We start from the raw sequence: 27,606 nt of genomic DNA on the forward strand, positions 1-27,606 counted from the left end.
TGGTTTATAATAACATAGTAATTCATAACAGAGCACTGGTGGCACATAAAGCCCATCACATGTTTCTGCTGACTTCACTGAACTTTGAGTAAAGCTATAAAATATTAGACTTCCATTAGTCACATGGAGCTCATATGTGGTATTCAGTGTGTCTCAGTGATTTTTTTTTCTATATGAAGATACCTTTTCTATTATTTGAGGGTGTTTAGACATTCTTGTGCAGAGCTCTGCACTACCTTAGAAGGAGTGTTAAAAGCCAGTTTTGATTCCCATCTGAAGGTGACTAAATGTAGCACATATAATGCAAACAACTGAGTACTCACTGTTAGAGGTGCATTCAGTGCTCCAAGTTTAGTAATAGTGATGTAGGTACAATTTGCATATGAATGTAGTCATAGTGTCTGTGTGGTCTGTTGTGAGATTGTCTATAGATACCTTGGTTTATGCAGGAAGAATGCATGGGTGATGCATACTTTCTGCATCCCTCCAACATGATCAAGTATGCATCTAGTTCCTGCAGCTTTTTAACAAAGAAGCTTTGACAGCAGGAGTAACTATGAATATTAACTGGAGAATTTTTTCCTGTATTTTGTCATCAATTGTAACTGATTTGGGCTTGGAAAATTTAGATTGTTTCTGATTTGATTCTGTGTATCGAAGCACATGTTTCAACCTGTGGGCATTTATTATTCTACTTTTGCCAGTTTACTCTTGTAAAACCTACACTTGGTGATAATTAGGGTGGCTAAAGATTAAGATCTGAAGGGGTGGTGTGAGCTGGGCCTGAAGAAAAATGATCTATTGAAGATTTGTGTTGTTACTGGTGTGAAGTGATTCTGTTTTCAATTTTGCTTGGAAAATAGCTTTTATTTTGCTGCGAAGTGACTGAACCTAGCGTTCAAGTCTAATGATGTTAAATTGAGTGCATATCTTGGCACATTCAATTTGTGTAAAATAAACCTAAAAACCTAGTTCCCCAAGCAAAATCAGTGCTGTGCCAGGAATCCCAGAAATGAGAGCTGTCTGGTCATCATTAATGTTCTAGCTCCAGGTGATTGTGTTTTAGGGCTGCCATATATCTGCACAAAATGAGGGTTTGTACTTAATCCCAGAGTGTATCCACATCAAGGGAAACAGCTCTGTTTCTCACAGAATGAAATATCAGCAGATGAAGCAAGACATGGAACCAGCCTCAGCAGAGGATCCAGCTTCTTGTACTTGCCTTTACTGCAGTCCCCATCTGCCCCCTAGGGATGGAGGGCATGGATTGCATTTCTTAGGGTCAGGCTCCTCCCCACAGGGTGGTAGGAGCTCTCAGAGACAGCATTATACTTGCCCATGCGGATTCTTTCTGCTTCCGTTAAGAGTCTACACAACATGTTGGAAATATTTGGCCTGAGTGAGTACAGGCATAGGAAGAGAGTAGCTCATGCTCCAAGAAGTTGCAGGAAAATATCTGCCCTTTGCCAATGGAGAAATGGTAGATGGATGTGTAAGTGTTTCAAATTGTGCTGCTGTGTGTTATAATGCTGTAATGGCTGCAGACATCAGTTGGAGATTAAGAATGGGATTTTACTTGGAACTAACAATTAATTTCACCTGAAACTTGAGCTGCCCTGGGAGGTAAGGAGGGAGAGGTTACTTTGATGATTGTGCAATTGTAACCACCTTATGCCTTGGGCTTCCAGCATGTTAAGGCAGCTGAGATTTCCTGCCCAAATTACGAGCTCTGTAATGTGCCAAAACTCTAATGTCTGTTGTAATCTGAAAACAGTTTTTTATGACAATAAAAATCCTTTTTATAAACCATGCTGTATATCAAAGAGTGATTTACAGTTGCATAGCTACCTCAGTTCAGTGGAAGAAGTAGAAATTTTTATCTGCACTTAAATATGAAATCCAGAAGGGGCTCATGAGGAGTTTTTTTGGGGAGTTTGGTTATTTTGGTTTTGGCTTGGTGGGATTTTTTTTGTTTGGTTGGTTGGTTTTGTTTTGGGTTTTGTTTTTTGGTTGGTTTAGTTTGGGGTTTTGTTCGGTTTTTCTTTTGTGGGTTTTTTTTCTTTTTTTGTGGAGCAGATTTCTCTTTCAAATCTCTATTGTCCTTCTGAGACCAAGATGCCTCAAGGGAAAATTTCTACATGAAAAACGTATTCAGTTCTTTATTAATGTGGAAAGTACTATAATTTTTTACAGTATTACACTCACTTTTTGTCTTAGTTATGGCTAAGCCGGAGTAAAAGGGTCCTGGATGCTGTGTGATGTGACCAGTATTTATTTGGAAGATTACTAGAGAATTCCAAGTGTTGTGAGAATAGGCTGAGAAGCAGTATTAGAGTACTTAACAAGTGCAAGCTCTTAAATAGATGAGCAATAAGACTTTATGTGGGCCTGTTGAGTTGGTTCTATTTCTCACCCAGTTGGGTTTTCTGAATGAAAATAACTATATTTTTTCTAATGGGGATCGGTGGTATTGTTCTAAATATTTACTTAATTACATATTTCATTGAATGTTCCTGCAGTGCATCTGATTTAACCATTCCTTTTGTGAACAAGCCGGATGTAAATCCAGACAGGTTTTGGCTTCATCTGAAACAGAGTTCCATTTAGGTGTTTTTTGTATTCAGGGAGTGACCCTGAAAAAAGGAGGAGATGGCATGTGTTGTTTTTATAAAGCTCACTACAGATCTGCAGAGATAAAAGACATGGCCCTAAAGTTCTTGCCATGATGATATTTACCAATAGTTTTTTGGGTTTTTTGCTCACCATGAAAAGATATTTTACACATCTTAAGTTTAATCTCTGTAATAAAAAGTGAGGGTGTGATACCTCTACAGTTAAAATTTCAAGTCCTAATGTTTCTGCCTCTCCTGAGAAAGCCCTGGTTTTTGGCATTTTGGAGGGGCTAATGCAGTTACTGGATCTTCTGTCCTTACTTGAAAGGATGTTTAAGACTCTCCTGGACAGACAGTGTGCATGCTGGCACAGAGTGTACTTTAGAAAAAGCGTTTAAGTTGATGCTGTCTAGCCCCAGGACAGTAGGAACTTGGGGCATCTAAGACTGAATCAGAGGGAAAGGCAATAGGACAGGCTTGAGAGAAAGGAAAGGAAGTGGCTGAGGCTGTGATGCTCTAGAAGGCAGCATAGAGGTGAGTTCATAAGTGGGTAGTTGGACAGGATTTAGCAGTGCTTCAATGTATTGGGAAGACCAAAAAAGCAGTGGCTGGAGTGTAAAACCATCAGCCTGGTCAGAGAAATTGTGGATATTTTGGAACTAGAAAAGCCTAAAAAGTCACTTTGCATATATGTATAAGTCTATGCACAAATCTATATAGAGAGATATGTGTGTGTGTGTGTATATATATATATATATATAATCACTTGGATATGAGTGACAGTGAAGGTTTACTTCAAAATATAATCTGGATTTTTTTTAGTTTGGGAAATCCATTAATATACAATTTATGCATGGAAATTTTCAGGAGGGCTTTCTGTATTTTTCTTCCTTCTCATATTCTTTCTGACATACATACTACCCTCCTTCCTTTATTTTTAAATAAACGAAGAAAAATAAAGCAGGAGACTGTTCAAAAAAAGTGTTCCACCTCAAGTTTTGGATGCTTTGTCCTCACTTGGTTTGCTGTTACATCCAAAGATATAGATGTGCCTTTATGTCAGGAGACAGGACAACGCTGAAAATGGCAAGGGGAAAGGAGCAGAGAATTGTATTTGACTTAATCAAGAGCTTTTTTTATGGAATTGATAACAACTGGTTTAGCCTAAATTAGGATAATTCTTGCATGTAATTAATTACTGAGAATGGCACAAGAAACCATTCACATTCCTTACAGAGTTTTGCTGCTGGGTGATAGCTTTTTGCCAGATTTTAGATACTTCATTTTCATATTTCCTTGGCAGATAGATCTGCCGGTGGTGACTAACGTAGCATGAAGTAATTTGAATATAGTTGTCTGAGATGGATAATACCAAATATCTTTGTATAGGATGATGACTCCTTTGCTATTCTGTAGAAAGGAATGTTGTTTGTCTGTTTTCAAGGGAGGGTAAGAAGAAAGATAAAATTAAGTGCTCATTAAAAAAAATAAATTTTTTGTTTTAGAAAAATCATCTACCTCTAATCATGAGCTCCCATGTTAGGCAGTTGGATAAATTCTTCAAATCTGCAGTGACAAATACATATAACAGCTTCTGGAATGAAAAACAGTTACATTGTCAATTTCTTTTTATTTGAGGCCCCTGTGGGTAATTGCAGACTCATGGTGGTATTCAGCCTCCTTTTTTTTTTTCCTGCCAAGAATTCAGAAGACTAACAAAATCCAAACATGTTTTTAATACATTGAATAAATGATTTAGCAGTTCCTTTGCAGTGGCTTTTTGCATACCCAGTTAATTACATTATATGTTGGTTTTCTGGTGTGTTTTAATTTACTGAACAAAAAGATTGGTGAACTGAAAAAAACCCTCATGGATTGGGAAGACTTTTGTTCCCCCAGCATATACAGATTTACTAAAAAAAAATTTGTTAATTAAGTATTGGTATGTCTAGCCTACTGTTGTTGTAAGGCAGGGGAGGTGAGAAAGCTGAGAACTTTGAAGCTGTTTGGGATTTATAAGTGGACAAACAAGAGCATCTGTGCTGTCACTACAAATTCTTGACATTTTCTGTACATGGAGTAAAAAAAAAAAAAAAGGTGTGAGCGGCTTGCTGAGGGCACTGCAAAAACTGAACCTTTCCTAGGCAATTTGTGTGGCTGGCATGGGGCAGCAGTGTTTGTAACTGGTTCTGTTTCTGCAGGACAAACGAGCAGCGTGTTTTGGTTTATTTGGCTTTGACACAATCTAAGGGCACCTTGTGAGCTGTACCTTGCAGTGCAGTGCTCGAGTGTTTGCTTGTTTGAAAATGCCAGTGATGTGTGCACTTGACCTTTAAGCTTGTGCAGGTTTCCATTTTATCTCAGGGCTGCAGCCTTTCTGCATTGCCTTAGCCCTTCATCTTTGGCATGTCTTGTAGCCAATTACACTGGGATTAGGCAATATTTCTGGTTCTAGACAAGGTTTTAAATGACTGCCAGTAGTTTGGACCTCCTGCTGCAACTTTGGAAAAGTGAACTTGGGCTACTTTAAAAACAAAGTTCTTAACAACACAGAAAGGCTTTGCTGCACTGCTGAAAAGCTTTGAGTAGCACTGTGGTGAATGGAGGGAGAAGAGTTTTGTTTTAATAGCTGCTGTTCAGCATCACTACACTTACTTGGTAGTGTAGTGGTTCCCAAATTCTTGTGTTTGTACCTTGAAACATGGTCTACAGCTTTCTGTAGAAATGTAAGTGAGTGAAAAGGGAATATATCTATTTTAAAAGAATCTTTAATATAAATGATCACTACAACAGTTTTCACTCAAAGATTTAAGGCTGACAGTGTGTAACAGTAAGAGTTAAAAAGAACAGATGTTTCTGCTTTGGGATTTTTTTCCTGTCTTTGTAGGTTCAGCTCAGTTGTGACTGAAGCCACTGACTTGTCCATCCTTTTACTCTTGAAAAATTGGGATTTCTTATCTAAACCTAGGTTTTATTAGGGCGAAGACCCCACCTTGAGTACTGCATCCAGCTCTGGCATCCCCAGCACAGGAAGGACGATCGACCTGTTGGAGTGAGTCCAAAGGAGGCCACCAAGTTGATTAGAGGATTGGAGCACCTCTCCTGTGTGAAAATGCTAAGAGAATTGGGAATGTTCAGCCTGGAGAAGAGAGAGCTTTGGAATGACTTAATAGCAGTCTTCCAGAGCCCAAAGGGAGCCTACAAGAAATTGGAGAGAGACTATTTTCAGGGGCATATAGTGACAAGACAAAGGGGAATGGCTTCAAATTGAAAGAGAGTAGGTCTAGATTAGATGTTAGGAAAGACTTCTTTGCTCTGACGGTGGTGAGGCACTGGAACGGGTTGTCTGGAGAACCTGTGGATGGCCCACACCTTAAAAACATCCAAGCCAGACTTGATGGGGCTCTGAGCAAATGGTCTGCTCTAGTGGAAGGTGTCCCTGCCTTCATCTGAAGGGCTGGAATGAGATGATCTTTAAGGTCTCTTCCAACCGAAGCCATTCTTGGATCGATTCCACAGTTTATTTCTTGTCACAGCAGAAACAGATGAACCGTGAGTGACACTGCATTTGCAAGGACTGGCCTCTAATGCTCACTTCTGGTTAGATGCGCTGTGGGGGAGCCCTGGCTGTCAGTGATTACTGCGGCTGTGGAGCGCAATTCTGCAGTCCCAGGGCTGCAGCCGCTAGGAGAAAAGCCGCTACCGTGTGGTCATAGCGGCGTGTGCCGCTGTGCCGGCCTGAGGAGGGCTCCGTTGGGATGAGGAACGATCCCAGCGGTAGCAGCCGGAGGCGGCAGATCGGGAGTGACCGGGCGCAGCGCACGGCAGCCGGCAGGGGGCGCGCGCGGGTGACCGGGCGGGGCAGGGAGAGAGGGGAAGAGATCGGGAAAGGGAGAAACGGCCCGTGTGCCTTCGGGATAGCGACACGGGCTGCCTCTGTCCCCTGCGGCTGCCGCTGCTTGCAGGGAGACGTGTGCAGCCTCAGGCCTGAGGTGTGTGCCAGCAGCTGGGCCTTTGCTCGTTCAGCAGGGGGCTGGAATGAAACATTACCCGACAAATTAGATATTAGGAAGAAATTCTTTAGGGTGAGGGTGGGGAGGCACTGGAACAGGTTGCCAGAGAAGCTGTGGATACCCCATCCTTGGGAGTGTTCAAAGCCAGCCTGGATGAGGCTGTGAGCAACCTACTCTAGTGGAAGGTGCCCCTGTCCATGGCTGGGGTGTTTTAACTGAGTGATCTTTAACTGACTTTAACTGATCTTTCAACCCAAACTTTTTTATGGTTCTATGAAACAAATTCTAGCAGTTGGTTTTTATTTGGATGCAGGCCCCTGGAACTGCCTATCACATTTTTGCTTTGGTTACTCCAGATGCAAAAGCCTGTATGGCAGGGTTACAACAGAGGTGCTGTTTGGTAGATAAGAATGATACAATTTCTGTTGGAGAAGGTGGTGCTGGGGAAATATATGCTTTTGTTGTTGTATCTGCTGGCTTTTTTATCTTTTTTCCTTTGTAACCTATCTTCTGTGCTTATCAACATTTTCCTTCCAGCAGCTTCTGTAAAAGCACTGGTAGAAAGATACTTCCAGTGTAATGCTTTTAATAATGCTTCCATTAATGCTGGAGGTTTTCTGAGTTGTAGGTTCAGATGATCTCATTCTGTCACTCAAAAGTAATAGAGAGGTATTACATTAGAATGTAAAGGCTCAGCTTCTAGCGTCTTCAGTTGCCTGCAAAATATTCCTGGTTTGAATCTTTGAATCTTTTCTTTCTAGTCCTTCTATCCATTTGTTGAGTTTTGGAATCAATATTTATGTTGCAGTCCACTTTTTAGAAAAAATTGTTTCTTGAAGTGCAGGATAGATTCTTACCATTTAATTAGAATTACTATCAGAAAGTACTGTTGACTGTGCACAGTGAATCAATTTTTAGTCATGTTGTGAACTTCCCAACAAACGCAGGTGTCTGTGATGTCTATGAGATTCCACCTTCTAGGTATCCCACCAGGATTTTTAGGCTGTTCAGACCATTATGTCCAAAAAAAAAGACCTGCTCAAAAATCCTGTGTGGTGGCCACAAAAACAAAAAATTCAACAGAACATGTAAATTCTTGTCCACTTGACTTGACTTATGCCACAACTCAGTCCAGTCTGTTCCTCCCTTTGCTTGGCTGCTCAGGAAGATGAAAGTGGTGGTGGATATTGTAGCACAGAAAATGCCTTCTGAAAATGACATTCATGTAGCGAGGAACTATCTTATCAAGATCTTGACAAGTTCCATGAGGTACAGTACTGACTTTACATGTGCATCCCTTCTGTTTCTTCCCAGCTTGGATTCCTACTGCCATTTGTCAAGCCCAAACTGTCCCAGAAACCCTCTTCCCAACCTTCTTTTCCATATGATCCAAATGCTGCTTGTATTGTGCTCGTTTCCTAGTCTTGTGTTTCCTTAGCAGTACATCATAGAAAAGTAATTGTCTCATAAAAGATAAACCTTTTCAGCTGAATTGATGCCTAGGAGATCTGCTGAAATTGCCTTCCCAGGTATTTGTGGTTTGCTGAGTTGTTGTTAGTACTGTTAAAGGTAAGCAGTGGGGGAAAGAGTTCATGTGATGTTCTGTGCAGCTGAACAGTGGAATGGTAACTTTTTCCATACCTGCACACAAGCTTGGAGCAAGCAAGGATTATCTGGAGCCTGTCATCACATGGCTGAGCAGAATCTTTTCCACATGTTTGCACTGGGAGTACTGGGGCTCCTCCACTCCCTGAATGTCATGTCCTACCAGGAAGGAGCAGCTAGAGATGCTCTGCTTAATCATTTTCTCTTTTGTCGCGCTCAGAAGAGTAGGTTTTTGTTTATGGAAACAATTACTTCATTTTCTAGTAACAGTAATGATGTTACACTTTGTAGTGAAATTACGGTTTCCCTGTAGAATTGTTATTCTCCTTTTGTAATCCTGCATGCAGAGTTTGGAAAGGCAATTCATCACTGATTTCTTCAGACCTTGCTGAATGTACTGTGAAAAGCCATGTACTCAGAGCTGACCTGTTTTGAAGATACTGGCTTTAGTTTTGGCCTCTAAATGCAGTGGTGGTATGATAACAGACAAATTTATAAAAAGGGAGAATGAGTAAAAATATGTAGAAGTACCTTTTCACAGTTCAAATAGAAAATATGGAACACTTCTTCAGTGTAGCAAATTACTTAACCTTGGAGTAATAGATTTCTTAAGTACAAAAGTGCATTAAAAAATCTTAACAGCTACGGGTCCTATAAGCCTTTGTTTCAGACTTGGACTTCAAAAGATGGGATTTGTCAAACCTCGTATTGCATCTAAATTTTAAATTACACTTCCTCCCGGATGAGCCAAGAAGAAGGGCAGGATGAATTACTTTCAAAGAAGGTCTTGCTTCATTCCCAAGTGAGAGGGTCTAGACAAATGGCCTGTAATTGGCATCTACTCACTGAAACAGAAGTAGCTGGATTCCACTCAGAAGGCTTATTTAACCTTAGGGGAAAATAAGTGCACTTACTCCATGAGTGCTGAGAGCTGTAACAAACAGCAAGTCCTTGGAAGGCAATGCAAGCTGTAGTTACTAATTCCTGAGCAGAAGGAAGTGGGTAGAGGAGTATGGAGCAATTTTTCAAAACAGTTTTTAAGGTGCAAAGCTCTAACAGCAACCTACTGTTGATACTTCTTAGAAGGGATCTCTTCTGTTAGGTGAGCGCAAACATTTGGAAGTGATATCCAAGTAGATATCTGGGGACTTAGATGATTCACTGAACTGATTCTGAGATGTATTCTTAAAAAAACAATCCCAGAAAACACCAAAACAAAGAAAACCTTCCTGCATATCTGGGATGCCAAACATTTCAAGAGCTGAAGCAGAACTTGCCTGGAGTTAATATGATTGCTTGTATGACTAACCTGTATGAAACAATGTACACGGCTTTAATCCTTCCTGTCATTAACTCATTTCTTCCTATATGCTCCTCCCATATGCACCTACTACAGTAAAATCTTACCAAAGCCTTACTGTTCTCAAGTTGTAAAAGAGTTCTAAGTCTAATATTAGCTTTAACTATTAAATCTCTGGATACGTGTCAGGCACTTTAAAATTTATCAGTCTCTATTCCTTGTAAAAATCACCCATCTTGCCACCCATTAAAAAAAAAAAAATACATTGGCATTTCACTGCATCTCAGGCATTTCAAAGAAATGGTGATATCTTTTCAAAACTGGCATGCATGCACGTAGAAAGTTTTGCTGTCACTTAAAGTCATTATATCTCGGTCCTATATGTGAAACGCTTTACTGCTGCCCTGGTAGATTTCTTGCTGCCTATCACCTTATTGAACTGTTTGCATTAAAGCAGCACCTGTGCCTCTGTTATTTTCAGAAGGAATGACCTAGCCTGCAGGCCGCACTCCTGGCACGCAACCAAATTTACCGAAAGTCAACCTGAGACAGCCACGTCACACCTTGCCTCGTCTAATGCCTGCGCCTCCTGGCACTCGAGCTACCATGCAAGGTGAGTCTCTGCTTGAGTTACACACATCCAGCTCCTAACAGCGAGCCTACCATAACACAGCTCATGTTATGTTGCTGAGGGTTTTTGTTTTTTTTTAAAAAACAACCAACGCAGAACCGTGGTGTTGTACTTCTTTAGAGTTGCCTGTCCTTGCAGTGCATGAAGGGGGACTTGGGGAAGTTTGACGTGTGGATGAGTGGATTTCTGAAACGGTTTGTGATATGTGCGTGTGATTGAAAGGTAAGAACTAGCTTTAAAGGCAGTCACAAGGTTCTGCTTCTTGCTCTGCATTTCCTTTCAATGTCCACTGGTAAAATCCTAAGGCAAAGTAACCATCAAAATTAACATTCATGAAGTGAAATAGGAAAGGGAGAATAAAATAAAAATACTGTTTCAAACAATTAAAAGGGCTTTTTCTAAAGAGAGGGTGCAGAATGCTTTATTGTTTTTTTTTTAAGGTATTACTGGTTTAATTAGTTAAACTGTCTTTCTGTAATCCTTCCCTACATCTATGATCTTGCTTGTCTAGAGAGGTAATAAGACTGATGATTTTCAGTCACTGTTTAAAGCACTTTAATATTTGTTAAGTCACATTCAACACTAATGGAGAAAGGCTGACACCAGGCAGTTTGAGCTGTGAAACTCTAAACCTTTAGGTAACGCCTGCTTGTGTCTGGTTGCAGGTTCTTGTTTGTTTCCTGCTCCTAGGTGACATTATTTATCATTTTAATGAAAGATTTTCTTGGGTTTTGGCAGGGAGGGGATGTTGGGTTTTTTTTTTGTCTTTTGTTACTTTTTCCTTCTCAGTTCCCATTGGGCCATAGTTAGACCGAGCGTTACAGAAAATTAGTCTGGTGTGCATTTCTGGTTTGGGAAGTATACTTTGTTTTTCTATACTTAGTGCTGTGCATTCTCTGCTGAATCATTACTTCTTGAGGTTAATGTTTTGTGGTAGTCAAAACAAAAGAACATTAATACTTCAGTATTTTATTTTATGATCTAATTTTTACATTTAGATGAACATTTACAATGTTTTTACATTGTTTTCTTAGGGAGCTCCCTACTGTTTTTAAGCTAAGTTTTTAATCTGCCCTTGAATAAAGTTGACAGAAAGGGTTTTTTTAAAATGTTTTTTGTAATACTTTATTAGTAGAAATTTTAGAAACTTTGATTACAATTTCTGCTGGTTTACACTGATTTAAAGTTTATATTTAAATATCATATGATATTAGGCTTAGATTTATATTTATTCATTGATTTAGATTTATAGATTTTAAGACAGTAAAAGTCCTTGTACATAGAAACAAAATTCAGAAATTTCTAAAATCTTCTATAGGGTTCCTCATTGCAATGCTATAGCTGAAGAGTATTTCTACTATTAATGAGTCTTCTATACTAAGCTGTAAGTCATTATATGCTTCCTGCTCTTCCTGGTGGTTGTCCTTGTACCTTGTGAAATTAAAGTACTACAAGATGTGTCTCAAGGTGTTTTGATAGGAGCTGGGTGTGTCCCAATACTTTAAAAAGAGAAAAAAATGGTTCCATGCCAGTTTGAAATGAGGTTTGTTCAGAAAATTCTGGATGTAAAGGAAGAGGGGATGGGAATAGAGCAGTCCTCTCCCCTCACATATCAGAAATAGCCACAACTGCTGGCAGACACTACTACTAATAAAAATAAGAGATTCTCTCTCACATGCTGCTGAAAGATTTAGTGGCCTTAGTCTCATACCACAGTTCCCAGGTCACTGCCATCCTGAACCCCTTGGCTACCTGTGCTGCCCACTTAATATATTTGGGAAATTCATCAGCACTGGTGTCTGTTGTCCAGGACTGTTTCAGTGGCAGAGCTGCTTTACCATGCTGCTCCTGGAGGATACCCAGCATTCCTATAGTGGCAGCCCAAGGATTTTCGTACTTTGGGGATCTCAGTTGCAGAGTGGGGTTCTTTGGGCTTGCTGATCTGCAAAAAGAGATGAGCAGCCTCCGAGATTCCCCACTTTACAAGTAAATTTCACAAAAAGCTCAGCTGATCGGAAAGTACAGCAATCAGCAGAAACAGCCTGAGGAAGGGATATTTCTAGCCCAGGCATCCCATCCCTGGGCTGCTTCTGGAATTTTGTCCTTCCTTGATCTAAGCATCTGAGATTGGTATTCAAAGCCTAAAATCTCTTCTGAATGTGCCTACCTGCATTCTCTCTGTGAGTGTAAAAATTCACTAAATCCCTTGTAAAACATGGAGAGTTCACGGGGGCAGGGGGATGCACCACACTTTTTTGTGTTGGTGGAGTGGGGCATAGTTGACCAAAACAGCCCCTTGAAGACTGTCCATACTGTCTACTGCTAGGTTAAGGTATGGGCAGTTTGATTTGCTTTAGGGTTTTTTTGGTCGGTTGGTTTTGCTGGGGCTTTCTTTTTGCCAGCCTGAGGAATTTGAACATTTGAAAAGGTGGATGAAGCTAGAGGAAGACAGCCCAAAAGAGGCTTTACCAGTATATAGGAGAAAAGGTGGTCCTGGAACCCAGCCCTTCACATCCAGCACTATATGTATGGGTTGTTTATCATGTGACTTTAATGCAAAAATTGTAAGTTACCTTTGGGAGCACTAGGCTAGGTCTAGATGCCTCTCATGTAAGGCTAGAGAGCTGGAACTTGAAAAGCTTTTGGTGCCTTCATTTCCCTCTATGAGTCTTCTGTCTTTTTCACAGAAGTCGCACCTTAATAACATCGGGCAGACTTTTTTCCTGGCCCGTCCTAAACTAAGGCTGAGTGCACTTTCTGGGAGGAGTGTAACTGAACTATCTTAAGTTGCTGAAAGTTTAAACCCTGCATTTTCTTGCAGTAGAGTCTACTATAACAGTGGAGCCTTTATTTTATTTCTGTGCCCCTGGTTGTGCAGATTATTAGAATTATTATTATTATTATGTTACCTCTTATGCTTCATTCTGGTATTGCAGGTGTGGCTGTGGGACAAGTGTGCTTTGAGAAGTCTACCTGAACTGAGGTTTTGGGGAAGTTAGGGTCAGGTACATCTGATTTGTAATCCCTTGCAGTTGCTGAGAAGTGATAATTTCTGTAAGGGTCCAGGAGCAGAAGCTCATGCTCCAGGGTTGAGAAGGGTGTTTACTGACCAGCGTGGCCAAGGGATGGTGTTTGTAGATTATTCCTGGACTTCACCTACCTGACTTTGACCAGCAGTGTAGGTGCTTCTAAGAATCTGCTCTAAAACAGCCATTGAGAGATTATCCTGCAATGCCAGCCAGGCTCAGGCAGAACTGGCCTCTGCACTCTCTTCCATGTCAGGGTTCACAGGAGGATTGCCCTGCAGCTTAGGACCACAGGAGGCCATGCTTTGCAGTAACATGCCATTAGAAACCTTCCTGTCCTTTAAAGTGCTTGCTGCTTCTGCTAGGTTTCCATTAGGCATTTTCTAGCAGGACTTTGACCTCCTATGATGATATCTCTGTTTCACATTTGATACCAGCAGATTTACATGAGACCTGTAAACTGAGGCTTTCCTGCACAAGTGGCATCTTTCTTTTCATAAATGCCAGGTATCTGTTTGGATTTTATGAACTTAAAGGTCTTTTCCAACCTTAATGTTTCTGTGATCTCCTTAGTGCTCAAGGGAGTGGGAATATCAGCAATTCTTAGTAATATCTGGCTTACATTATTCTTTTACAAAAAAATCCTAGTAATGACCACAATACTTTTTACATGCAATACAGTATCAGCTGAACATGACAATTAAGACCTTTTAAAGGATTCAGCAAGATGTTTTAAATGCTGAAAAGAAACGAATGAAAGAACATAAAATCCCCCAAGATGAGGCCATTGTTAGTGTATCTTGTTAATAAAATGCTTTTAGAAAATAAGCATAATGCATATCTTATTTCATATAAGTTGCTTTTGACCATGTTGTATAAGAAAAGAAGTTTAAAAGGCTATAGTAGTAGAGGGGAAAAAACCAGTTGTGCTAGTACTGAATTCCAAAGAACTGTTGAGTTGACCTTTGCAATATTTTTGACAGAAGAAAAGACCTGTATCACTCTTAGTATTTTTTATGTGGACTAATCTAATTTCATTGCTAGCTTTCACAGGTCTCTTTACAACACAGGATTTGATAGCTGCTTCATATATTTATAGCTACAGGAAAGTGGAGTAAATCTGGGATTTCTACCAAGGGTCTTTGCATGCAAAGACTAAAATTTGAATTTGGTATATAAAAGTAGGAGGAGCTGCCAGTGAAGTTCAGAGGGAGATGTAATGAAAATAATTGTCAAGACTGTCATCTCAGCATCAGTGTGTTGTATTGACAGGAGGTGGGTACTGTGAGAGAGAAAATAAATGAAAGGAAGTGAAACAAAACTCATGGGGTAGGAAGGTAACAGAAGCAGCACAATTTTGGAACAGTGTCCTTAGTAAAAGACCTGAAGAAAGTACAGTGTCAAAGATTATGTTTTTATAGAGGAAAGAGCGGTAGGGAGAAACTGGTGGCAGTAAGGATTCTTGAAGGAAACTCAGAAGTTTGTTTGGCCATGCAGAGCTTTGGCATCTCCTCCTGAAGTTTTCTTGCCAATGTTGTGGAACTGGGTGGAATGGAATGTTGTTTTAAGAGTGTCAACTTGAGAGTGGTTTGAAACTGCACTGCTAAGGTGCATGTGCAGGTGGTATTTGAGACTAAATGAATTTAGTGCATCTCTGCTTAGAAGTTAAAGCATCAAACAAATAGGCAGATGTGGATGTAACTTTATTGGAGTAACTTATTGAAAAGGTAATAACATCGTGGGCTGAAGACGTTTAGAGTCATATTTCAGAGATGAAGAGAGGAAGTATGTGAATTTAACAGCTGGAAGAATCAGAGTGCCTGGAAAATAAGCTGAAAAATAAGTTGGTATTTTTCCTGGGAAAGAGGGAGTTAATGGATCTCAAACTAAATTTTTCTAAAAGCAAAGTCAGCAAAATCAACGATTTGCACAGGGACAAGGGACCCTTCAAGGAGATAAATGCGTATTACTTACTGACAAACTTACATATGGAAGCTGAGGTAGTTACTAAGGTTTCAAGCTTTGAATCAGTGCTGGAGTATAAAGTTGGAGCCCTGACTTAGTGTTCAAACTTTGTTTTATTAGATTGTTTGTCTTTAACTGCTGTGCAGACGGATTTAACCAATATTATTTAAATGGGTGATTATAATAATGTTGTGGCATTTTTGGACTTTTTAAAATTTATTCTGACACTTTTTTTTTTTTCCTTTCCTTCAGTAGTTGTTCTTCTCATGACTTGTCAAACTCATGGGATCAGTCAAGTCTATATCGCACTTCTGACCAATTCAGCTCTCTGGGAAGTATGGACAGCTGGGACCACACTCCCCAAGTAGCCCAGTATGGAAGACTTTCTTCTGCAAGGTCTAATAGTAGCATTGATCATCTGGGGAGCCAAAGTAAGCGGGATTCAGCCTATGGGTCTTTCTCCACAAGTTCTAGCACCCCTGACCACACTCTGTCCAATGCAGACACTTCTTCAACAGAGAACATGCTTTACAAAGTGGGGCCCTGGGAGACTGCTAAGCATGGAAGCAAGTCTGGCCAGTTTTTGAATGACAGCAGTGGAACAGAGGACAAACCTGGGTATTTGCCAGCTCCCATCCAATATGAGAACAACAAAAGTCCTAGAACAGAGGAACACCCAGATGGCAAGCTCACTAACTCGGGAAGATCCAGTTTCGGACCTGTCTGGTACATTCCTGATAAAAAGAGGTCTTCATCTCCTCCCCCCCCACCTCCACCTCTTCGTAGTGACAGCTTTGCTGCCACCAAGGGCCATGAGAAAGCCCAGGGCCCTGTGTACTCAGAGGGTGTCAGCACGCAGCACTTTACAGCCCTGAACCGATCTCAGCCCAGGAGTGACTGGAGTTTGGAAACTGCAGAGCAGCAGCGACGGCCCTCCAGAGCATGTGACAGGAGGATCAGCAGCTCAAACTACAAATCTGATCTCAGTTCAGAACACACTTTTTCTTCAGCTGGTGAAAGGTACAGTAGTAATGCAGGAACTGTGAACAAATTGCAGCCATCCTTGTCCAGCACCGACATTAGGTTTGCACAGTCTGCTTACTCTTGCCACCACCAGCACCAGTACAGCGATGAAAGCACCTTTTATCACAGTGCAAGAATCTTAGCTGCACCTAAAGATCAGCAACATTATCTGTCCTACAGTGGCATTCAGGAGTTAACTACAGATCATTTTCATGGCTACAGTCCAAACCAAGCCAGTCTGCTCAACACTTCCTCTTTGAACAGTGCTGCTGAACAGAAGGTGGACAACACTGGACAAAGTCGATATTATTGTGTGACAGCAAAACAGCCTGCTCAGGGAAGCTCAAAGCCACTACAACTCAAGGATGAGAGCTGGAAACCTGCAGTGGGAACTGATTTGTCACTTGGACCTCATAAAAATTCTGCAGTTATTACAATGGCCCCAAACCCAAAAGACTATCTACCTCAACAATCTATTGAATCTTCACTGACAAGGTGTGAGAACAGTAGTCCTTACCCAGCAGACAGAGAGGGAGATGCTAGGTGTGCTATAGTAGAAGAATCTAAAAAACCTAATCATACTGAAAAATCTGGACAAAAGAAAAGCTGTGAGAACAGCTCTGAGGAAGGTGAAACTAGGCACAATCAGCAGGAGTATGTAAAGGGCTGTGTCCTTACCACTGAAAACAGATCTGCTCAGAAAGATTTTAGGTGGGGGAAAGATGAGAGTAGCAAGATTTCTCCTCAGAAGACGCCAATGTTGCACTCTTTAGCTCAGGAAGGGAAAAAACAATCTGACAACAATGCAGAAGTGGTATCAGAACGACAGACCTCATTTGACACTCACCTGTCCAAACAGGCACGAAGGAGTGATCGTTTTGCAACAACCCTCAGAAATGAGATCCAAATGAGAAGAGCAAAGCTGCAGAAAAGTAGAAGTACTGCTACACTAGTAGGGTCATCTGAAACAGAGGAGTGCAGTGAGACTTGGAAACCAGATTCAACAGAGAATGTCATCGCATCCCGCGACACAAACTTTACCAGCACCTACAAAGATCACCTGAAGGAAGCCCAGGCCAGGGTTCTGAGCGCGACGTCCTTCAGACGTCGGGACTTGGAGCCCAGCCCCGCTGAATGTCTCCCCAGGTCACCTGAGCGGAAAACTGGTAGTTACAACTCTTCATTACTGGCTTTGGTTTCTGAAGATGTCTCTGGATTCCTTGAGGCTACACAAGCCAAACCAAACCCTACAGGGAGTGGCACTCATCACGTTTCTCGGATTGGAGCCAGGAAGAGGTTCACAACAGAGCAAAAACTGAAGTCATACTCAGAACCAGAGAAGATGAATGAGGTGGGCATGTCAGAGGATGAATGTCATGCTCATTGCCGTCCAAACATATCAGAAGAAGCCCTGGGCTCGTTTGCAGACAGGTGGAAATTTTTTGAAGAAACAAGTAAGCCTGTATTTAGAAAATCATCACAGAAACCAGGTCCCCGTGGTCTAGCAGAGGGACAGCCTGAGAGGCCAGATAGGAAAGCAGAAGAGGGAGAGGAGCTCTGGTATGAGAGAAGAGATCGGGTAGCCTCTGCTGGACTTGAAACTGCTCATGCTTCAAAAGATGGTGTCTACCATAGCAGCAGCAATAAGGCTGCTGAGAGAACTGGGAAATCTGCACAGCCACTGCGCCTGGGAACCTTTGCAGAGTATGAGGCGTCATGGAAGGAGCAGTGGAAGCCAGTAGAGCCAAGGGGCTCAGGAAGGTACCATTCAGCTGATAATATCCTTGATACAGGCCATGAACAGCATGGGAAATACCAATACAGCCATGAGAGGTCTAGATCATCCCCTTCCACTGATTTCTACAAACAGGTACAAGTGTCTTTTGCATTATCCTTTAAGTTGTCCAGTGTGATGGAGGACAGTAGAGGAGTGGAGGGCAAAAGAGAATTTTTATGCAAATTTCCATATTAGGAACACTATGTAATATGGTATTTGCCTTTTGTCAGTAAAGGAGTAAAGGTTATAGGTAGCTCTCTTAAGTAAAATGAGGAAGATCAAAGTTGGTGTGGCACAAGAGCAATTGGATCAAAATAATTTGTGTGCTGTAGTCAGAAAAAAACATGATTGATTTGCTAATACCCTCATTTTTACAGTAGAGATTTTGAAGGTTCAAAGCAGTTTTCATCCAGACTTATTTTTTCATTGGTGGGGCTGTATTCCCTGTTTGAATTCTCTGAAACTATGAAGAAAAGTGTTCCACCTGGAAATAATACATACTTTTGTCTAATTTTTAATGGTCTAATAATTTCCATGGATTTCCTCTTTTCTTCTAAACTTGCTTCATGCAGAATTGCATAGGACAAAACTTCTGCCTGATAAAGTTTAGAAATTACAAATATGCCTGTTAATGGTAAAGCCACAGCAACAATGAAACTGCTTAATGTTTTGGTTTATGTCAGTTTGCTTGATTTAAGATGTATGCATTTATTCCTTAGAGAGATGCCAAAAGTCTGTTCAACTTGCAAGTAAATATTATGTTAATTTTTAATCAAGCAGGGCCAGGCAATGGTTGGCAGGTGGCACTGGAAGTAAACAGAGAAACCAAGTCTCTTTAGTTCTCTGTTAAAATATGTTGTTCAAGCTACTATGAGATTGCCTGATATGTGTAAGGAGTCATAGTGTGTTCAACCTGTGTTGAACTTCACCTTCTGCAAGAATAGAATTGAAGGAAAGCAGCTGTATATTACTTTTTCTGTATTTTTTCCCTCTTGATAAAAACATTGCATAAATACATACACAGGTCACTTGTGTGTGTGTATGTAGACATGGAGTAGAATGAGAACAGCTCAAAGAGAAACAAAAATGTTGATCTCTACAAGTTGTGGACTGTCTTTCCATAAGTTTTTTGTGTCTTTTTCTTCTTGGCAAAAGTTCTTTTTGAACTCTATGTGCAGACTTAACTATGCGGATAATTTACTAGGGCTGGGATTCGAAGCACTGAAAATATTCACCTGGAAGTTACTTTGAAAATTAAATTCACTGAATTATTAAATAATTGCCTACCCAGCAGAAAAAAAATCATATAATCTATTCCCTGTATGCATTTCTGGTTTCTTAGTCAGTGCTCTTAAGTTCAGTATAGGCCTCCTGGGGCAAAAAGCAGACACCTGTTTAGGCACCTGGAAAATATGGTGATAAGTGCATTGAAGATGCTTACAACAGACTGAAGTAAATAAAGATGTTGTTTTGCATATATGATTCAGATTATTCCAGTGCTAATGTGCAATTAAATTTCCTGTAGGTTCAGTGTTTGTAATGCAAAGCTATGCTTTGGGTGGGGTTGTTTGAAGATAGGGAGATAATAACGTTCTGGAACAGCACTGTTGGTGTTTTACTGAGAAACTGAAGTACTCGCACGGGGATTCACAATCTGGTGCATACTTGCATCTCCTAAAATGTGAGCAGCTCTTCTGCAACTTCTGTGCCTCGTTTTGGTTTGGGTTTTTTTTTTCGTTCTTGTTGTTGTTTTGTTTTGGTTTTGGTTTTTTTGTTTTGTTTTTGTCAAATGGAAGTTGCAAAGATTTATAAAAATGTTAAGCTCTTCTGTAGATCAGCAAAGCAGAACAGCAGTGTGAGCACAGCCAGGTTGGGAGTGCAGCACAGGAGGTCACAGAGCACGCTGTACTGCTTAAAACCAAACAAGCTTAAAACATGCTATGCTGTTGACTTCATGTGTATTTGAATAGAGCAAACCCACAAATAAGAGGTTCCATAATCACAGATTTTTTGGGAGTCTGTAACATGATGACTTGGTCTCTTACTTGTACTACAAACCTCTTTTAGGAAGTATCAGTTGAAGTAAGGAGGCAAGCAGAGGATTTAAAGGAAGATGGGGAGTGTATTTTCTCTAACATTAACAAACTGGATGAGAGGAACTGCACTGTAAGGTAAGTACAGTGATTCTTAATTTCTCTCTCCAAAAGATTTGGTTTTGACCAATCTTTTTGACAAATTTCTCTGGTCTGATCTTTTCCTGACTGAAACTGCAAGTTCTGTGTGATGATTTCAGAGTTTCTGCAGTGCCTTCTTCCCTTAACTTCCCTTCTTCTCCCCAAATGTGCATGATAGAATTAATGTTGGGACCGAAATTTTTGGGGACTCTAGTGTGAGCTTAAAGAAATCATTTTGTGTTGAGCATATTATAGTTTGTTCAAAGGCAGTCGATTCTTATTTGTGTGCATGAATTATTTGTGTGATAGTTACAGGTTTTTTCAGGGGTAGATGGGGGCCCTGGGGTTTCCCAAAAGGGATTTCGGGTATTATCCTTGGCAAAGACAGCATGCTGCTGAAACGTAGTAGTGCTGTAAATTGGCTTTTGCTTTTCTTGTGCCTTTACAGAATACAGTACATGAATAGAAGACACTAAAATTTTACTGTTTCAAGAGCTCCGATGTTCTCTGTTAATCCATATTTCAATTATTATACAATGTTTTCAAACCCTTTCAAAGGTGTGACTGTATGCACAGTGTAGCTAAAATCCTTTATATGTCTAGCATGCTGAGGGTTGTCCTCCTCCTGGCCCCGATGTGGTGTAAGCAGTGATTTCAGCAATCGCTGATTCTGCGGCTGCTGAAGCCGAGCTGAGGTTGTGCACACGCTGCTGTTGCCAGGTCTGACAGCTCTGGGTTTCATAACAGAGGGAACCCATGCATAGGAAAAAAGAACCTCTGTAGGCTTTCCTCAGTTCTGTAAGTGGTATTAATCTCTCAAGGGAGAGGAAATGATGAACTGTAGCGAACATACACTCTAGCTGTTGACCATAAAACCTCGTAAAAAGTTAGTATTTATTTGTGGGTTCATATGATTGTATTTTGCATTGCTTATGGCTTAGCTGAAGAGACCACGCCCTATTTTTCTAGTTTTTGGTAGCCCTTTGTACTTACGGTAGTGGTTCCAAAATGAGCAGCCCAGGAGGGTGCGAGTGTGCGCGCCCCGTGGGGAGCGCAGGAGGGAGGCGGGAGGCGGACACGACTGGCCAGGAGCCCGCGCTGCTGTGGGCGGGCAGCAGCTCTGGACAAGTGAAATGATTTCCATCTACCCGCGCCGAAGCCGAGTCACAAAAGCCTGTGACTAGTACTCCTACGCCAGCATTTTAGCAGTGTTTGTGCAGCACAATTCTTGCTTTATAATCATGGAATCCATGAAAATCACATGACTGGGCACCAGCTGCAGTAACTTTTTTTCAGCTGGAGCCTATATTGACATACTATTTCAGATGTGGTATTTGGCTATTTTAGTGCATTACAGAAGGTTTTGTGAAAAGACTCTTTGACAATCTTTCTCTCAGCATTGATATGCAGAGGCTTGATATGCCTTCTGTATTCAAAAAACTAACTAATTAAAACCCCTCATTTGGTCATTTAATTTCTGTGTTGTGAACTACCACTGCGTGATAATGAATAGCTGCCATATGGGAAAGAGTATATATTTCTGTGTGCTCCTTTTTTACAAGGCATTCTTGTGCTCAAAAGGATCTGGCCCCGTGGCATGGATTGATTTTATGATTTTTGAGCTGCCCTGAAGGCATTTAGCATTCTATTTTTAAAATCTAGCAATCTGCAAATGGCTAGCAAATCTACTTAATTCAGGGTATATTCTAGAACATGAATAGTAACCAAATCTGAGGTCTTCCTTATGGTCATATTTAATACTCTATTTTAGAATTTATGTTTGGATTAAATATCTGGCAGCTGTTATTTTGTGCTACTGAGACCTGTGTGCTGTGGTGGCCTTTGTGCTACCAAAGCCAGTGTGATGGGGCTGAACACAGGAGTGGCCCTTCTGCATTTGTGGGCATGAGATTTGCAGGAGCCCAAACTGAGAGACAGCTGTGGAGTCCATGGGTGCTTTCTGCAGGTTAGAGACTGTCCTGCATTACAGGGTGCCTCTGTCCTCCCTCCCCTTCAGATGTTTTGAGAAATGAAAAAAAACAACAACTTGAAATAAACTTTGAATAGCTACCATTTACAGTTTCCCTGATTATTTTCCTCAGAAATATGAAATATGAGGTTTTTTTAAATGCACTGACTCTAGAATGAAAAAGGGTTAGAATACTGTAACAGCAAATGGCTTTCAAAAACAAACAAAACTAAAGATGTTTGATAATTTTTTTTCTCCTGAGCATTTTGCTACAGTATTTTCTTGGCTGGTTTTTTTTTTTTAGCACACAATTGTAAAATGTAAATTTATTTTACAAGGGGGCAAGGGGTGGTGTGTGAATGTTGAGTTGATGAAGATAGTTTATGAACCTCTTTCATCTTTGAGCTCTGTTTTTCCCCTCTGAGGTTACTGAGTGCTTCCAATGAATTCAGGTTGTTTCATCTCCCTTTTTAGAAGAGCTGCAGCATGTTCTTCTGAACTGCAGTATTTAATAGTTTAGGGTATTACTTTTGTAGGAAGAGAAAATAGTGGTCTATAGAAGCATTGTCATCTCTTATGGAAGAACCAAGCCACCCTTGTTAGGAACTTACAGGGATGCAATCATCTAATATGAGATGAGTGTTTTTTATACTGAGGGGTTGCTGTGATTCTATGGATGTTCTTAACTATAGGACAGCTTAAAAGCATGATACATTTTGGCTGATCTGTAAAACAAAAAAATGCTGCCTTTTAATTTTTGTTGGGCCACTCTTTCTATTTCAAATTCGTTACAAAAGCTTACCTTTTTACGGATGTGAAGTCTGTGCTTCTTTAAACACGTCTCTCTTTCTGCATTGTGAAATTACTTAAACTGTTTATATAATTACCTTCCTTATAGAAGTCTCCACAATTTCTAAGCTGGAATAGACTTTCAAGAAGTTAAAGAGGGAAATGGATGCTCTGACCAATAGTCTCTGGCTTCCTGCTGTATGACCTGTGCGCATAAGTCATTCTGCATCAAAAGAATCATGCTTTATGATCTAATTCTTAAGATTGCCATCTACTAGAGATGTTTATAGCCATTGCCAATATTTACTTTCTAAGGACATTTGACTCCTAGCTCTATTGATTTGTTCCCATGATGTCTATTAAAGTTACATAACTTCAAAAAGTGAAAAATGATATCTGAGATCACAGGCTGCAGAAAATATTTCAACATTTAATAGGTGTCAAGTCCAAGAGCATATGCGTGTCAAGTGTAGGACCACAGTGTGACTCAACTCTAATTAAACACTGTAAAACATTTTTCAGTGTTTTCATACCTTAGTAGTTACTTCTATTTGAGTTGACCTCTTGAAGACAGAGGCACTCTGTAGTGCAGGCAGTCTCTAACCTGGAGAAAGCACCCATGGTCTCCCAAGCCTTTACAATACAAAACAAACAAAAAAAAAATTTCTAAATGCTTAAGTTGTCCTAAATGCCCAAGTATAATATTCTAGAAAAATCTTTGATAATCCAGAAACAGGAGCCTATAGACATGTTCCCAGGTTTTTTATTAGGCTCTTTACAAGGAACATTTTTCAACACCTGTTGACTATCTAGGCTCCATACTCGCCATACTTCTTTTGGGAACCCTAGAGCTGAATGCAGTAATCAATCTGTGTGAGGAAGAAATAGTATGATCTTGTGCAACTGCTTCCTTAGAAATCAGTGGAAAAATTACTTTGGCAAACATTTCATGCATGTGTTAACAAGCTCTACAGAGCTTTCTCTTCTCCAGGCTGAACAATTCCAACTCTCTCATCATGTCTTCACAGGAGAGGTGTTCCATCCCTCTGATCACCTCCCTGGCACTCCTCTGGACTTGCTCCAGAAGGTCCATGTCCTTAGCATTTCTTTATCGTGAGATACAGATTATTAAGGCATTTCTCAAACCATTTTTTTTTCCCAGTGATGTCACTGTGTGTGACATATAGCAATGACACAGTACAGTCCGGGCTGTCAAAAAGTTTGTATTTTGTTTGAAAATGGGAAAAATCTACTGTAGCTCTTCCTGTGCATATAGAAGAGAGTTAGCATCTGTTCATATATGAGAAACCCCCTGTAACCTTTCATCTTCCTTGGGTTTCTGTGACTACTTGTAATTAGTACGAGTTTCACTGCCATGAACTTTTTCAGTGTACTGGTGTGTGTGACTGACTAATAACACATATATAAATATCACACTCTGAGACAGTGGAACCTTGAATCACTGGTACATGATGGCAGCTGATGGTCTCGATGTTTAAAGGCAGGCCAAAGGTCTCCCTGGACAGGTTTTTCTCTGTGTGAGCCAGTAGCAGATGCTTGGAGGGGCAAATAGAAAACAGGGCAAACCAGGAGCCATGCAGCTGGGTATCTTGTCAAGCCTCTGCTGGTTTGCCTATCTTTGAACTTTGTTTTATTTTGGAGGGTTTGTTTAGTTTTTTTATTGCTGTGAAGTACGAAGATTGTATGTTCATAGAAATTCAGCTTTTCCTTCTTGTGTAGCAGTCATTTCTGTTGTACATCATTGTAAAGGTTGGAGAAGTACAGGAAAATGTCTCCTGTGGGTTACTTTGCATTTATTAAATCTGAATAATTTCCTCATAGCAGCAACTGCTGCCACCTAGTTTTTCACGCCTTTTGTGAATCTTCTATATCTAATGAATTCTGATGTGAATGATGTGATGAGACGAGTGAGGACTCTGTCTCATGGGAGTCAAATTTTTAAGAGCCTCAGGTGAGATAAAATTTAATTTTCTAACTCATCTAAAAATCCAGTCTCTGTCATCCAGATCACTCTTGTCCCTGTGTGTAGTTACTCTTTCTAAGATTGGTAGTGCATCCAAGACATATCTTTTCTACACGTGCCCAAATTATTCTTTGTCAATTTTATTCATTAGTGCAGCTGCTGAATCTCTTAATAAAATTTCTACTTTTTTGCTTATTTCAGATGTTAAGTTTATGATTCTGAAGTTCTCCAAATTCATAATGAGTTGGGTTTTTTTAGTCTTGCTCTCTTTCCCTCATTCTTTCTCTTCAGCACCCTCACACCTTCCCTCTCCCAACACTGTGTGTCACTGTGCTCGAGCAGCTGTCCACGTATCAGAGGAATGGGTAGCCATGCATCACAGATCCCAGTTCAGCAATTTCCTGTGGAAGATTCAGGTGGTTGTCATATGGCCCAGGTAGCTTGTGACTACCCACTCTTAATGGTGTGCAGCATCTGAGAATAGTTCCTGCAAAGGTTGTTCTATGCTTATGGAGTTGTGAAGGGGAGATTGTCAATTTTTTGCTGCAACCTTATTTTCTTTGTATTCTTACTATTGTACTTTCATCCCTACAATCTGTTTGGCAGATATCCGTGTTTGAAGAAGTGGGTTTTTTCCCTATTTTTTTTTTATTTTAATCCTAACACCCCTAAGGATTTGTACCTCAGCTTTTGTTTTAAAATTTCTCTATTTTCCATATTTTGCTTATGCATCTGCTTTGCTAGGTTAGTTCTGGATTTTCCTCTTTTGAGTAGGACCTAAGTTCTCTGGTGGATGTTCCTTTTAATTGCTATTTAATTCAACCTTTGGAAGGGGGCAGAGAGAGGGGAGGAAGAATGGTGGTTGGGTGTTTCAGTAGGTGTTATGCATTTCCTCTGAGTTTCGTATATTGTATCTTCAGTTGCGTGTTATCTCTTAGCATTATACCATCTGGCTTGTTCTCTTAAAAAATATTCATCTCATGTATGGAAATGTCCTTTACAAAATTAATTACCACTGTGGGATTCTTAGTCTTTCAAAAAATATTTCTCTAAATGCAGATGGCCACTGGCACAGAGTAGCTCTTCAAATAGCAAGGTTTTTAACCAGATTCTTCCCCTGCCTCAGGATCAAGGCAGAAGTTACATGATAAATTGTCCCACTTGTAGTCTTTTTCTTCCTCTTGCTGCCCATTTTAAAACTTCCAGGCTAGTTGAGCTGAGAGATGTGTGGGCATCTTCATAAGCATCACAAATGCATTATTTTGGGTTTTGGAGGTTGGTTGTGGCTATATAAATTGTTAAAACTTGCAGGCTCCTGCCACTGCCTCTCCATTCCTCACTCTCCTGGCAGCCGGCGGCTGTCAGGTGTGCGTCCTGCAGATCAGTGAGATGCTCCACTTGGGCTCACCAGCAGCTCATTAAATGGGTGCTGGACTGCCTCCAAAACCTGTGCTTGGTTTACAGTACTACAGTAATACAGCCCTGTTTTTCCCCCATCCAATTTGTGCTTTCTCCACACCCTTGAAAATGTGGACTCTCCCTCTACCTTTATTGGGTGAACTTTGAATCCCTGTTTCTAAACTTGAGGGTGGCTATTCTATCTCATATATCCCATTTTTTCTACTTGCAGCTTTTTGCTACCAAGTAAAGTTATTTTTGCTTTAATTGCTCCTGGCACATCTGTTCTCCTCCCTGTGCATGCAGTGACAGCTAGGGGTATGTGAGGCCATCATGGGCTGATAAAAGGAAGTGTTGGAGGGTGGTTTCTTCTTATGGAAGTTTCCTCCCCTGCCCCTAAAGGTGTTACCAAGCATGAGTAGCTGGAAGAAGTCCTAAACATTATTCTGAACTTGAATGCGAGTGAAAGAACACACAAAAGTGGCTGTGGAGAGAGAAACAGAGATAAATTTGTACACATTAGTTCATTTTTGTATTCTGGTTTGATCTTACTGCTTTTCCTGGAAATAGGATTAGAATGAAAACCATCTAAAGACTTTTTTTGTTGCATTGCTTGAAATTCAGCTATCTCCATGTAGCCCTGTTGAGTATGGAGATTTAGAGCTAGTGTAAGATATAGTCTCCAGTGGCTACAGTCATAAAAGCATCATGTGCTGATGCATTGTAGATTTTATTTTCCCTTAAGTTACTTGATGAAAAGCATAATTGGAAATAGGTGACTGATTTGTCTCCTCAGTGTAGCAATTCATGCATTTCTGACATATGGAGTGGCTTTATGGTATTCTGGTACTAAAAGCTAGCCTGTGAAATGTTCACTTTCTGCTATAAGCCCTTAGGCAACATGGTTATGGTTTGCTGTCACGCAGGAGACTGTTTATATCAGTAAATGTGAGTGAAGTTTTGTGCTAAAAAGTAATGTGGCAGCTATAGCTTCCATTTCTCTGCATGGGCCAGCCAGACTTGCTGCAGTCTGTTAACCAGTTGTATTGTATTTTGTAAACTGGAGTTTTTTCTTGAAGTCATTCTCACTCTCTATTGAAATCAAATAAGCAGCTTTTGGAGGCAGAAAAGTTTTAGGGCAGGTTATTTACTAGATATCTAGCTGCTCTATGTGTTTTTGTGTGCAGTTTAAATAACATTTTCCTCTTAAAGTGGTCGTCTTTAAAATTATCTTTTCATACATATTAAAGCCTTATCCACAACTTTTCTATTAAGTCTTTAATGTGTTCTTGTAGTTAAATTGAAAGGAGCTTGAGCTTTGCTCTGATGAAAGCCATGAT

General features: G+C 40.4%; 1 protein-coding gene across 4 annotated transcripts in view; it reads left to right on the top strand.

Moving 5' to 3' along the window:
- Positions 1-27,606, top strand: part of SHROOM2 (shroom family member 2) — a 115,850-nt gene that overhangs the window by 62,386 nt on the left and 25,858 nt on the right. The window contains exons 3-5 of one of the 4 annotated variants that reach the window (XM_059839732.1): positions 10,012-10,143; positions 15,408-18,045; positions 20,020-20,123. In XM_059839732.1, the coding sequence (XP_059695715.1) occupies positions 10,012-10,143; positions 15,408-18,045; positions 20,020-20,123 (2,874 nt within the window). Of the gene's footprint in view, positions 1-10,011; positions 10,144-10,178; positions 10,384-15,404; positions 18,046-20,019; positions 20,124-27,606 lie in introns of those variants that run through there. The other 3 variants (XM_059839733.1, XM_059839731.1, XM_059839734.1) reach the window with 3 other exon arrangements.

Source organism: Haemorhous mexicanus, chromosome 2, assembly GCF_027477595.1.
Source record: "Haemorhous mexicanus isolate bHaeMex1 chromosome 2, bHaeMex1.pri, whole genome shotgun sequence".
Lineage (NCBI taxonomy): Eukaryota > Metazoa > Chordata > Aves > Passeriformes > Fringillidae > Haemorhous > Haemorhous mexicanus.